The sequence below is a fragment of the Pogoniulus pusillus genome, chromosome 12 (assembly GCF_015220805.1).
Source record: "Pogoniulus pusillus isolate bPogPus1 chromosome 12, bPogPus1.pri, whole genome shotgun sequence".
NCBI classification, from domain to species: Eukaryota; Metazoa; Chordata; class Aves; order Piciformes; family Lybiidae; genus Pogoniulus; species Pogoniulus pusillus.
This window is the reverse complement of record NC_087275.1, coordinates 23913075-23927900: the sequence shown is the minus strand read 5'-3', so window position 1 is coordinate 23927900 and position 14826 is coordinate 23913075. Positions and strand designations below refer to the sequence as shown.

General features: G+C 39.9%; 1 protein-coding gene across 1 annotated transcript in view; it reads right to left on the bottom strand.

Moving 5' to 3' along the window:
- Positions 1-14826, bottom strand: part of MED14 (mediator complex subunit 14) — a 40342-nt gene that overhangs the window by 15068 nt on the left and 10448 nt on the right. The window contains exons 6-17 of the mRNA XM_064151909.1: positions 14184-14312; positions 13725-13832; positions 12350-12482; positions 11678-11828; positions 8644-8755; positions 7906-8031; positions 6994-7072; positions 5293-5452; positions 4458-4652; positions 3290-3424; positions 2794-2870; positions 736-896 (exon numbers count right to left, since the gene is read on the bottom strand). Coding sequence (XP_064007979.1) covers positions 736-896; positions 2794-2870; positions 3290-3424; positions 4458-4652; positions 5293-5452; positions 6994-7072; positions 7906-8031; positions 8644-8755; positions 11678-11828; positions 12350-12482; positions 13725-13832; positions 14184-14312 — 1566 coding nt within the window. The remainder of the gene's footprint in view (positions 1-735; positions 897-2793; positions 2871-3289; positions 3425-4457; positions 4653-5292; positions 5453-6993; positions 7073-7905; positions 8032-8643; positions 8756-11677; positions 11829-12349; positions 12483-13724; positions 13833-14183; positions 14313-14826) is intronic.

The following is a 14826-nucleotide window of genomic DNA, read 5'->3' as shown; positions in this document are numbered from 1 at the left end:
GGCACTTGGTGCCATGGTCTAGCCTTGGGCACTGTGGTAAAGGGTTGGACTCGATGATCTGTGAGGTCTCTTCCAACCTTGGTGATATTGTGAAGTGACTGGGAAGCATAGCTGAATTACAGAATATGCTAGTTCAAGGCTCATTGGAATATTCTAACAAGAGAAAATTAGGTCATTGGTTGTAAAAGAATAAAGTCTATGTAATTCATTGGTTTGCTAAATCGGATAAAAAGCCAAAGTATAACCAAATCTTTCTTCTTTGCTCTGGGGCACTGCCTCTATTCACATCTCTCTAATCACGTCCACTAACCTTGGCTGACCAGGTAACACTTAAGCCTTGCTGATTGTTTTCTGTCTGCGGAGAGAGAGAGGGTGGCATTGGCCCTCTCTGGGCTTTGTTTGTCTCGGGGCAGAAGATTGGATTTCTGTATTATTTCTAAATTGTAAATACATGTAAACATATTCTATCTATCTATGCTTGTAAACTCAGCTTTGCTGTAAATTTAGCTTTATCTTACTTCCAAGGCACCTGAACTGCTCTGGTAAATTTTAATTGCAGGGAGGAAATCCCTAACCCACTACACAGAAGTACATCGACTCGGCAATCAAAATTTTGATTCAGGTATAGTGTAGTTTATTAGAAGTCTTAAGAGCAGGTAGCTGTCCAGCAATAACAAAAGATTAGAACTACTGGAACAGGCAGTTCCAGTACCAGTCTTCCTAAATAAAGCTTACCTTGCTCCCTGGATGAAGTGCTATTCAGTGGACAGTTTGCAAACACTAGCTCAGCAACCCATGTGCGATTGTTTCTGCCTTGTAATCGGAAAGTGCAATCAAGAAGAGATCGGTCCAAAGCCTTCTGAGTTTCCTCATTTACACCTTTACATGGAGGAATTCTATTCATGATAAAAAAAAAAAAACAAACCCACACACAAAGCTCAAACTCAGTTATACGCAGTACAGTTTCAAAGGTAAAAATACTACTTTCTAACATTTCCTAAAGGTCTTTCAAGTCTGGCCATGAAAGAATTGAAAAATCAACAGCCAAGACAGCTGGCCTGCACAGTGAGATACTCTGTTCCTCTTTGAGGTCTGTTAAGTGTTACAAAAACAGTCAGCGTTGAAACCAATTTTATATAGATTCAGTGCCTACAGACTAAAGACTGTGAAGGGATGTGCCGAATTGTCCCAGTTTCCTGATGAAGCAATGGCAGCTTTAATGAAGCTTTAATACAGAGAAACAAGCAAAGAAAAAAAGAAAAAAGAAAAAAAGAAGTAAGTTCTGTGGCAACCTGAACTCATGAATTGGTTTGCCTTCTAGAACAAGCTCACTCTAAAACCAATGAACCACCTGTCAGTTATCTCAGAACCCACTAATTTATTCATATCCTAATGCAAGAATTGAGCAATTGAGCTCAGGAGACAGACTAAATAGAGCTTAAGGAAGAACATGCCAAACTCTTCTTCAAATCCCTTGAAAGTCTATACAGAAATTTCACATACAACCATTAACTTTAGCTCACAATTTCATTGGTACTTGTCTGTTCATGTGAAGAGTTAAAAAGCCTAAATGCCTTGATGCATTTAGAGACTGATGTCTTTAGAGCACTATACATTTATGCAGCATAAAAGAAGTTAGGAAGGTTTTCCTCTGGAAGGTGTGTTTGGGTTTTGTCTTTTGTTGGGGTTTTTTTATGTTTTAAACTGATATAGTCTGTTTTACTTCCTAAAAACCCAAGGTTTAACTGCTGTGGCTTGAAGTAGGCTCCAAGAATTGTGAAAAACTGGCTGGACTGCACTGTGATCAATAGTTGCAGGTCCAGTTAGTAGCAGACCTCAGGGTTAACACAGAGGCCAATATTATTTAACAACTGTTGAAGAATCTACTGTGCAATGCAAAGGAGTAACAAGTTTGCAGATGACACCAAACTGAAGGGAGCACTTGGCACTGCCATTCAAAGAGACCTCAGACTGCTAGAGGAACAAGTTAACAGGAACTTTAGGAAGCTCAAGGAAAGCAAACGCTAAGTCCTGCAACATGGGCCTAAATAACCTCAAACGACAGCACAGAGTGGGGACTGAGTGGCTGCACAATGGGTCTGCAGAAAGACATCTTTAGGGCCTGGTAGACAGCCAGAACAGGAGCCAGCTGTGTGCCCTTGCAGGAATGACAGGCTATTGCATCCTGGACTGTTCTAGTCTGGCAATCAAATGACTGCTCTCCTCTATTCAGCATTTGAGACTGATGTACACAAAACCTTGGGAGATAGGAAAACACAGGTGGCCAGGCCTGTTTCAAGCACAAGATTGGACGAGAAAACATCCACAGGTCTCTTCCACTTTTAAACTACAATTCTCAGATGTCTCCTCCAGGATATTTTTTCCAAGCCATCTCTTTTCCGGGATTCCCTTCATTTTACTTTGCAGTGTCACATACCAGTAATTGCCAAATAATATATGGAATATGTAGGCCTCTGACCTGATCTAAAATTGCAATTATATGTTCAAGGATCATCACTGTATCTTCCTTTGTATTGTCTGGATTTTAAAGACTGTCAGATTGTTTTCAGAGCTCCCCAGCTCAGGCTAATGGAAGAAATGTGTCAACTTTTGTTTTCCCTCTCTTCAGCACTGACAGTGCAAGGCAATAATTAAAACAATAGAACAAAACCCCTCAAAACCCAAAAATGCTCCCCCATCCTGCTATTTTTAGTGCTACTGCCAAACAATCCTTTTTTCTCCCTCAAGTTTATGTGCAGTACTGAAACGAAACAAAGAAGCATATCCTCTTACTTTAATAGGCGTATTGCATGGCTGAAGCCATCTCCTTCTACTTGTACTCCTTGGTGAGGAATGTCCATATTAGACAACTAGGAACAAACAAGAAAGATGTTATCCCAAGTAAAACATCAAGCAAACTAACTGTATATGTTTCCAGGATTTTTCTCCCCCTAAGGGTGACAGATGTTTCACATCCTCAAGCACTGGAAAGCCAAAAAACAGTTGGTGCGAGACTGGTATAAAGCTGTCTCCTAGTCTGTCCCAGAAGACTGTCCTTCACCCTGCCATTTTCCCTTTTCCCTTATTTTTGCAGTGCTTGGTATTAGAGAATTTGCAGTGCTTGGTATTAGAGAACTAGCTCTAACAAGACTAGAGCAGATCAGTAGCTCAGGACGGGGGAACTCCAAACTCAACACATGACCACAAGTATACTGAATAGCTGCACCCAGACAAGAGCATCAAGAGTAGTAGAAGGGAAGAAGAAAACGACTTGTTTTTAATTACATACCTCCACACGAAGCCCTATGAATGGCATATTTGTATCACACATGGCTACAATATGAGCTAGCACTTTATTGAAGGCACACATTTCTCCCGATCGTTTTGGTTTCTTAGGTTCAATGGAACACGGATCACCAGATAACTAGAATAAAAGTAAAGGCAAAGGTGTTTGCACATTCGGAGTACATATCTGAAAAGATGTCAGAGAAGCTCATTCACATGAGTTTCAAATGAACCACACCCCAAGCACAAGCTCCTAGAGGGATGTGGCCCACTTCAGGACTGAAGCAATTCAACTGAAGTAATTTTCTAATTGCATCCCTCCTTAAAACGGTGTTTAGTATACTGCCAAGCCACAGAATGGTCTGGGTTGGAAAGGACCTCCAAAGGTCATCTAGTCCAATCCCTCTGCAGTCAGTAGGGGCATCCTCATCTAGACCAGGTTACCCAGAGCCCTGTTGAGCCTCACCTTGAATATCTCCAGGGATGGGGCCCCAACCACCTCCCTGGGCAACCTGTTCCACCATCCTCATAGTAAAGAACCTATTCCTAACATCCAATCTAAATTTGCTCTTCTTTAGTATCAAGCCATATTAGCTTGACCCCAAAAAGTGATTTTTATCAGCCCCTGAAAGTCTTTCAAAGGCTACACCTACATGGCACAGGGGAAATTTAGGCTGGAGGTGAGGAGAAAGTTCTTCACTGAGAGAGTCATTGGACACTGGAATGGGCTGCCCAGGGAGGTGGTGGAGTCGCCGTCCCTGGGGCTGTTCAAGGCAAGGTTGGACGTGGCACTTGGTGCCATGGTCTAGCCTTGAGCTCTGTGGTAAAGGGTTGGACTTGATGATCTATGAGGTCTCTTCCAACCCTGATGATACTGTGATACCACTAAGATACCAGTGCTCTGCATAGAGAGAGCTTCAGCTTCCTCAGCACTGTCTTCTGCTTTGGCTCTCTGGAAGAGCCTAATGGCCTGGCATGAATTAGAAAACAACTGTTGCAAAATAGTTTCCCAACATGTCCCTAGGGAAGCAGCCCAGAGAACCAAGCTGCAATCCAAGTAGGATGCCATACAAACTTTTGAAAGAACACTACCATAGCTGGTACTGATGCTCAGAAATGTGTGTTTAGCTTTCAGGCTCTACAACCAGCCCAATGGCTTTTGAAGCACATACCTTGCGCTTGGTACCACTTTTCATTTGTTTTCCACTTTTTGTGTCTAGTACTAACTCTTCAATGTTTGGCTTGAACTGCTGCAATAGCAGTGCAGTAGCAGGGCTGTCATCTCCTTCAGCATAGCTCACAGAGAGAAAATGGTACTTATACTCCAGTTCAGTGGGGTTGCCGGGAACATCAAACATCTCCACCACCTATATTTAAAACAAAACAAATTGAGAAGACTCTCAAACTAAGAATATCATTATCAGTTCCTTACCCTCTTCTCTTCAAAGAAGGGGAATATTTCAAGACATTAATACTGTGGCTAGGAAAGGAATCCCAAGAAGAGAAAGGAGACTAAACTTTCAGAAAACAAAGAGAATGGGAAGCTTGTTGAGTAATACATCTTTATGCTCCTTCCTCTCTAAGGCTGACTGCTTAACAAACCCATTTAATGAGAGAACGGAGGAAGAGAGGAAAGCTGAGAATTACATCAGCCACTTGGTTCTTAAGTTGCTCAGTCTCAAGTTGTGTTGGGGGATATTAGTTGTGCAGGCTTTATATTAGGAGGAAGTTCTTCACAAAGTGATTTGCCATTGGAATGGGCTGCCCAGGGAGGTGGTGGAACTGCCATCCCTGGAGGTGTTCAAGAAAAGACTGGATGAGGCATTTAGTGCCATGGTCTAGTTGACTGGATAGGGCTGGGTGCTAGGTTGGACTGGATGATCTTGGAGGTCTCTTCCAACCTGGTTGATTCTATGATTTAATGTTAGAGTTAACAGTCCAAAAGACAAACTGTTTGGTATATCCATGACTGGGAGCAAAAGATTGAAGCATTTTTCAGTTACTTACGATGTAGTACTGTGGAAGGCGAGTGAGTTTGATAAACAATTTGTGTTTGGAAAGGCTTCCCACTGGGTGGCTAGCATAATTAGCTAGTTGAAGAGTTTCACTGCTCACTGTAGGTAGATGTTTTATAGACTGTTTGCAACGCTGCTGTCCAAGCCAGAACCTTGCATTGAAATAACAGTGTTAGTACCAAGAGACTGTTTGACATTATTCTAGTGTACTGTTGTTCAGAACATTAGAATATGACTGACTCTTGATCCTACACTAAGTCAACATCTAGCATTGCTGCACAAGTTATCTACCAAAAATCATGAGTTTATTTCTGTGTTAAGAAATTGTCTCAGCTTAGATTAACATGTTTGTCCCTCAAAAAGAAAAACCCTGAGAAATTATTCACTGAAGGATCATATCAATATTTTTTTACACACCACAATATGAAATGACAATTAAAAAAGGAAAGGGACAGATTAAACCCCACATACATCACAGTTATTCTACACTCTGCAATCTCTGATTATCTTTTGTTATAGAAAATGCTGGTTCCATATTCTGACAAGCAATGCAGTGAAAAAAAGTCACCAAAGCTGGCTGTCACTCTGAGTTATATTATGAACAGACTCAACTACACACAACACACCAACTTTATTCCAATGTTTGGGATTCAATTTTGTCTTACTCCAATTGATTTGGGCTATAGTGGCAAGAACAGAAAGACTAACTAGGCTTGAAAAGGGGTCAGAAACATGCGGCGTGGTTTCTCAAACTTCCCCCAAAAAAGAGCAGCAGCAGGTGTGGGTGTTCAGCATCTCTCCATCACAACACACCAGGCATATTTGTGTAGATACATGCTAGAACTAACTGTCCTAAAAGACACTTCACAGGACTGTCTGGCTTCCTCAAAAACCACAGTACTACCCAAGCCATTATCTCAAGTACATTATTAATAACAAAGGGAGGTTGATTAATTTCTCTGGGGTGCCAGTGCTTCATGCGTCACAATGCTCCTTTTAGAAGCAAAACTCCTCAGATGGAGGTTTCACCCTGCGATTAGCTCAGTGTACTGGGAATTTCCAATATGACAGAGCAGGTGGAACTTTTTTTCATGCAGATGCAAATGGTATTTGTATTATATGCTACAGCCTCTTACAGGAGCCAAAAATGTATCTTGTGCTTAAATCTCAGGGCTTTATGGAAGGAAGATCAGAGGTTTAAACCAACAAGGGCTGAAGTGTCAGAGGATAAACAGCCATTATTTAAATTATCCTAGGCCACTTCCTTGCTTTTCCTCTATATTGTGAGAAGGGAGATTATTCTTGCTGAGAAACAAGCAGACTTCAGCTGTAGAAAGAGAGTGGAGAAAAGGAGATAGAAAATGAGGTATGATCACAAAACGAGATCCTCAGGAAGCAAGTGGACTGCTACTGACTTAAACTGAAAAGACTTCATGCAGAGCACGTGCACAGCAATGCATGAGGCTATGTGCGAAGGGGAAGACTCGAGGAGGACCATGGAATCAGCTCCAAGCAAAAGCAGAATTTTCTGCACCCATTTAGAGGAGACAGCAAATGCTCAAGGTTGCTTAGAACCATGGGAAAGTATATGCCCTGCTAGAGTAAAACACAAAGCCATGCAAGTGAGATTGTCCAAACAAGAAATATGGAGATTTATTGTAAGCAAATTAAGTGAATCATCCAAGTCACTTACTTAAGCTGCTGGAGCCAAGGAATGATACGCTTCATATCATCATTAACAGACTTCTCCACATCGTCGAGTGTCAGTTGATCTGTAAGAACATTAGGTGAATGAATGGTCTTAAGACCTGCTCTTTAAACAAAATGTTGACCTTCTAATGAAAACGTCTTATTAAATCTAACAAATGCTGAATCAGAGCAGTCCAGGTGGAAAAGGCCTTAAAAAATAAGCATCTGGTCCAACCTTTCACGGGAAGGGGATGTAACACCCTGTCCAAATGTCCAATGATTGGGACTTCACTGCATCCCTGGGGGGACTGTTCCAGCGACTGATTGTTTTCACTTAAGACTTCTTTCTTACATTGAGATGAAACCTCTCCTGGTGCAACTTAGAATTGTTGCCACTTCTTTTCTCCACATGACTCATTGTGAAGAAAAAGATGATGATACATAACAAACGATCCATAACACTCGTAAAGCCACAGCAGCAAGTAATTAGGCAAAAAAATACCCTAAAAGAACTCACTCCCCTTCTTTTCTTAAGAAATCTGAAGACTTGAACAGTAACTCAAAGTGTATTAGGTCACATAAACACTATCAATCAGCTCCATGCAAAATGACCACATACATTAACACCATAAGCCAGGAATCATGAGTTAGAAAGAATATGCATTGCAATGATGTGTAACAATATTTGGTTTATTGTCCTCTCAAAATATATCTAACTGAACTGTGATTCTTAGGCACAAAAATCCACTTCTCCATTCCCCAAACACAAATACCCAGATGATGACTCAAATGCAGTGTTCATTTGCATTACCCTTATTTGCATGAAGGAATTTGCAGATTCTGTTCACACAGAATTACCTCATAGTGCAGGATTATTGCAAGGTATTAAATACAGTCTTGTCTTGCACCTACTTACCAACACCATACAGCATCAGCTGAAACATTCCAGAGTGGAGATCAACGAATACATGCAGGCACTCTGATCGACCACATGGCTCCAAAATTGGAATGACGAGAGTTGGAAGAGCCGTCTCAATGAATGCTAAACAAAAATTGGTGTTAATAATTTGACACCAAATTCAAGTGCATCATTTTAAAACCTAGCCACAAAGCTGTTTGTTGTTACAGAGGCAATTCTCACCAGCACATTATTAAGACTGTTAACAAAAAGAGAATTGTGAAAACATCGACAGTAACAAACAAACATGAAAAGACAGACCAAATTTGGAGGACAATATTAATCCTTTAATATCTTTTTTAACTCACTGCTTCACAATTATGAACTCAGTTCAAACCCCAATAGTTTCTACAGCAATTTAAGAAAACTCACCCAAAACTATCTCAAGACAGAGAAGAATTTACTTTCAATTCTGAATGCATTCACGTTTTACAGCAGACAACTTTTAACCCTTCAACCCAGACTATCATGTACTACCAGCTTCACCTATTGTACTCATACTCAGAAATATGAGTATTTTACAACTAACAACATAGAGTAAGCTAAGCCTTGTTAACGCAGAACACATCTCCCTTTATTTTTTCATATTTTATAATTCACATTAATGAAAACAAGAAAAGACCAAAGAAACAAGAAATCCTTTCTAGGCACAAATGGCAATTCACTTGAAACAAATGTCAGTAGGAAACAACATACAATTATCATTAACATTGTAGCTCTTTAAAATGGCTTTCAGTTCCTGGAGTTTTTGATGAGATCTTGCATGGACACTGTCTATTAGGAGTTTTTCTATTGACAGGTGGTCAATCTGTAACAAAGGAATATACCTGAGTAAGTTCAAATTTGATGCATAAACTTTATGCAATAGCCTGCTGGAACAAAGCCACTTAACAATCACTTCAGAAAGAATTTGCTTCAAACTGTGATGAATCAAATAAACTATCATTTGAGTATTTGGATCACCATAAATACAACAAACTAACATAAGATTCTGTCTGTGGAGCAGGCAGTGAGAGAGCTTTGGAAAGAAGACTATGATTAAATATAGAGGAAAGAAGTTTCCCAAACGATACTGTTCCCACTCCCTGTTCAAACCTACTTCTGAATCATGGAATCATAGAATAACAGGCTGGAAGGGACCTCAAGGATCATCTGGTCCAATGTTTCTAGAGAAAAGCATGCTCTAGATGTGGATCAAGTATGGAATATTTTCCAGATTAACACATCTCTGTTTAACTTAAGATCATTAAAAAAACAACACAAAAGACAATCACAACCTCCCCCCTAAACAACACACCTGATTTCCTCTACACAAACACACATGCAGCTGTAGCATGAAATACAACACACTAGTTTTAGTCCTGCTAATAGGTTAACAATGTAGGCACTGAATATGGAGAAAACCTACTGAACCTAAGAGCACCTAGACCCTAGATCTAGAGCAGCTAGAGGCTGCTGCACTACCTGAAGGTTATGCCACTACTTATATCCACTGTAACTTACTTGTGCAGCCTAAATTAAAGTATTTGGTTTTATATTTACTCAGATTGCATTCACATGATTTACATATTTTGGATAAACAAAGCTGCAAATTACTGCAAAACCTTTTTTTTTTTCACTTAACCTCACAGGGCTCTGAAAACTTTTCCAAGGTGAATTAAACCCAAATTATATTTTAGCATAAGAGATAAACACAGAAGAGGCTCATATCAGAATAAAATTACACAGAATTTCAGTCAATGCCATCATACTTAACAGAATGGCTTCCCCCAAAGACTAGCTTTCCAAGACAAAGTCTTACACATCAGGTGTTTATCCATCCACAAAAGCTTTTCAGCTAGCAGCTGCTGTGAGTCAAATCTTCCCTGCAAATAAGTGACTACAGGTTCCACAGTTGCATCCAGTTTTCACTCAGTTAATGTATAATAACCTGCTTAGCAAACATATTTGTTCATACCACTGTTTCATACAGTATCTTGAACAAACAGAAACACAGTGTGCTATCTACGTCATTGCAGCTGAGACCATTATCAAACACTAGCACAGCAGTGTGTATAGCACCACTGATATTTTAAGCTCAGAGCAAGCAGTTATAAAGGGAGTGAGTGTTAACTTGGATAATTCTCAAATTTACAGTGGCCTCCTATCTTAATCTACAGTCTGCAAACCTGATTCAGTGAGCTTAGATTGCATCAGCTCTAGTAGAACTTTAGCAGATGTTCTAGATAAAGCTCATTTTCCTGGATGTAGGCATAAATACAGTATCTTCACTAAATTAACTATGTATTTAGTAGCCTGAAGATGGTAATTTGGGCTGTTATTAAATTAGTATATTTGCTATACATTTACTATAATAATTGTAGCATTCCTACTGTAGGAGTAGAGAACTAATGTGCTCCACTAAGTTTCCCACATTCATCGGTAGCTGTTCAGCCTGGAGAACAGAAGGCTCTGGGGACACCTAATAGTGGCCTTCTAATACCCTGAGAGGGCCTACAAGAAGGCTGGAGGGGGACTTTTTATGAAGGTCTGTAGTGATAGGTTGAGGAGCAATGGTTTTAAATCAGAGAAGAGCAGATTTAGATTGGATGTTAAGAGCAAGTTCTTTACCATGATGGGTGGTGTAACACCAGAACAGGTTGCCTGGGGAAGTAGCTGAGGCTCTGTCCCTGGAGACATTCAAGGTTGGGCTTGACAGGGCTTTGAGTAACCTCATCTAGAGGAGAATATCCCTGCTCACTGCAGGGGTTTGGAGACCAGATGACCTCTGGAGGTCCCTTCCAACCCAAACCACTCTATGATTCTATATGAAGTTCTTGACATTTACCACACAGAGACTTGTCTGTCAGACTTGGTAAAGATGATGAGCCAAGAGGCTCAGATTCAAGGTACATGAAGGCTACCGGCAGCAGAAAGTGAAGAATCTGAGCTGGGGAGTTTTACTCTGTAGAAAAACTGTCCCAGAAGTTTGAAAACTACACTGTTCACTCTAGTTTATAAACTCTTAAATCCTGATGTATCACAACCAAGCTTCCTGGAGAACTTGGAGAAGATTAAAAATTCCACAATGCAGTTTCTCTGTTCTATGTTATCATTAACCATGATCTGTTATTATCATCAGTGAAGCCTTATCCAAGTTGGAAGCTGACTGCCATTAGTCATTTTGGAGCAACAATCTTAACAACATGAAGGCACATTCAAATAGGGTACATGACAACCTGGTTACTGAAAAGGTAAGCCCAAGATTACCTAACACTTGAAAAAAGCAAACAATTTCAGATCTTTCCCACAGAACTTCCAAGCCATAATGTTAAGATTTTCTGAAGCAAATCATACTGTTGGGCAGCCAACTCTAGCAACATAGAGAACCTCATTTCCAGAATAAGGTTACACAGCATCTCCAAGACAGGAAAGGGAAGAACTGCCTCTCTGTAAAGCATTTCAAGCCAAATGCAAAGCATAACTGAAATTCCCATTCAGGCTCAGCATTCTGTCTCATAAATGGTACACAGTGCACCATGAAATAGGTGCATTTTGTAAGATGAAGTCAAGGCTAGCAATTTGTAATGACAATTTTAGATTGCAACATAAACACAACATCATCTACAGTAACTACTAACCAGAAATCTTATCAACAACCCTTAAACAGAATCAAAGCGAGACAAACTGACAATGCAAACCATTTTAAAGTTGTATAAAACTAGATGCCTACTGCTAAGCAAACCTTTACCTTCATGGCTCTTTCCATCAGTTTGGAATCACAGGCTGGCAGTGGTGGCTCATGAGATATCTGTAAAGGTTTTGAGACATCAGTCTCATCAATCTTAATAGTGACCTTATGAACAGATGCAGTCCCTGTTTTCCTCCCAAGCACCTGTTGACTTAAAATAAAGAGAATGATTAAACCATGTAACTAGAATAGCAGAGAATATGCTTTTCAGTGGCTAATTCTTGATTGGCTTCTGAAAGAAAGGTCTAGAGAGTTCTGGTTAAAAACAGCATTGAAAAGGTATTTGGTTTAGTTTGTATTTTAATGCAGAACTGCTGGTAAACTGTAACTACATAAAAAAGTTTGATGGCTGCAAATGCAACACAATCAGAAAAGCACTGCTTTTAACATTTTGTCTAGTGCAAGTCAGGCAATAAATATAGTAGAAGACTGATAAAGAACTGATTTAGATGTCTGCATAAATAGGAGCTGATTTATAACTGCATCCATTGTTCTCCTGTACATTACTGTACATCTCTCATTTCAAGCAACATGTTTAAGTACTTAATGACAAGAATTCAGGAGTCTCACATCAAAAAGAAAGCACAATTCTGAAAAATCTGGCTTAGTAAATGAGAACCCTCCTATTATTTCATTCATTATTTGTTAACAGTCCTTTCAAAATTAACTTACTTCCAAACAGAGAGTGAGAGGCATTTCCCTGCATGGTATCGCTCCACTTGCACAAGGTCACCCCAGCGCTCTCGAATCAGCATTAGTGTTTGTGAATGTAAGACTTCCAACTGAAGTGCTAGGCAGAAGGAGTCTTAATGAACAGAGTTAAGAGAACATAAGGCCTCCAAAAAGTCTGTACAATATATACATCTGTTTCTGACAGCTACATAAATCCATTTGTCACAAAAGTCAGACAAAATGCCATCTGAAAACACACTAATATATTAATCCAGGCATCAAGATGTGAAAACATCACCAAAGATTTCTCAAAGTGTTTTGTCCTTTTTTTGTTTTGTTTTTGGTGTGTGTGTATGTTCTTTTTTGGGCTTATCTAGGCTGTTAGACAATAGTGCCACAATACCATTACTAACAAAGCAATTAATAGAATCACTGAGGTGGGAGAAGACCTTAAAGATCATAGACTACAACTGTAACCCAACTACCATGACCACTAAACTATATCCTGAAGCACCACATCTACATGCTTCTTGAATACCTCCAGAGATGCAGACTCCACCACTTCCCTGGGCAACTTGTTCCAATGTCTCACCACTCTTTCTGTAAAGAAGTTTTTCCTAATGTTCAGTCTAGATCTCCCCTGGCACAACTTAAATCCATTTCCTTTCATCCTATCATTAGTTACTTACAAGAAGAGACCAACATCAGCCTCGCTCCAACCTCCTTTCAGGTAGTTGTAAAAAGCAGTAAGATCTCCCTTGCCTTCTCTTCTCCAGACTAAACAATCCCAGTTCCCTCAGCTGCTCCTCATATGACATGGCCTCCAAACCTCTCACCAGTCTCTTCCCTGGACACACTCCAGGAGCTCCATGTCTTTTGTATACCATGGTGCTCAGAACTGAATGCAGTACTCAAGCTGTGGCCTCATCAGGGCCAAGTACAGCAGTACAATCACTTCCCTACTTCTACTGGACACACTGTTCTTGATACAGGCCAAGTTGCCATTGGGCTTCTTGGCCATCTGGGCACACTGCTGGCTCACATCCACATCCTTTTCCACTGGGCTGCTTTCCAGTCACTCTTCCCAAAGCCTTCCCAAAGCATTGCTTGTGGTTGTTGCAATCAAAGTGCAAGACCTGACACACAACTTGCTGTCTTGAGCACTCCACCTTCAGTTTTGCCAATTAAGTGTGTGTAAAATCAAAGTTGACATACTAGCACCTGAAAATAACCTCTTCCATGGCAATAATTTTTACTCCATATGCAGACATGTGCCTCTAGATTAAGAGGGGATCCATCTTTCTTGACCTCCAGCTACCTGGATGAGCAAGGTCACACTAAACAGCTTATTTGGAAGCAACTTTCAGAAGGATACGCAGACAGCTGTACATGTCCTGAAGTGGCTTTTCATCAGCAAACAGCCGTGACTGGACCAACTGATGGATGAAGTTGATCTGCATGCTGTGAACCAAGGCTCGACCATCTTTCATGAATTAAAAATAATTAGATATCAGGAAACTAGGTATTTGAAATCATTAATAAATTAAAATTTAAAAAAATGTCAACTCTTAATGAGCAATTTCCCTATCATAATTTCTAATAAAATGACAAAACCTTTGGTTTATTCTGGAAATTTCAGTCAGTCTACAACAATGTCCAGTCTACCACTGTTAAGGTTCTAAAAGCATATCAGGCAAGGTAACAAAAGTATCTACAGCTTCATTATCTTAATGTGCGATATGCAAAAGATCCAGTATAAACAAGACTCATATAGCATTAGAGATGAACATGTCAAAGAGAAAGTGTAGAGGTTTGATTTTAGTATTTTTCTCACCACCAGTTTCCTTGTCTTCAACTAAAATTTCCAGTTTGAGAAGGCGCCAGGGGATGTCAGGGTCATCACCCATCACTGTCAATGTGGCCTCAAACTCACCCTCAACTCGGAACTTCACACGGCCATTGGCTGAGAATTAGAAAAAATAGAGGAAAAAAAAAAAAAAAAGGTTTACTTACTTATAAGATGCCTCAAAATATTAGTGTGGTAGCTCCTGGCATTCACAATGGATCACATCTCTAAATTTTCTGCTCTGCTGCATATTTCTGTGCAAGTCTTAGCACTTCACAATGGAACCCGCAGCAATAAGCAACATAGACCAAGCTGTCCTGAAGAGCAGTACTTGGGCCACAATAATTTGATTACCTTTGTGCTACAGAGTAACACTGAATCGACTACCAAGCTGACAAGTTACACAGATAAAATGTCTGTCTTAATTTCTCCTCTCTTTGCTATATCAACAATGTCTACTTTAAGTAATATTCAAAAGAGATTTAGAATGTGATTTCAGTATAGACTGACATCTAGCCACAGAAACACATCTCACTGCAGACTATTTAATTTTAAAACATTATCACTCAATTTTCATGTGAGAAAGAGAATCACCAGGTTAGACCTGTGGAGTATGGTTTACATACAGCTA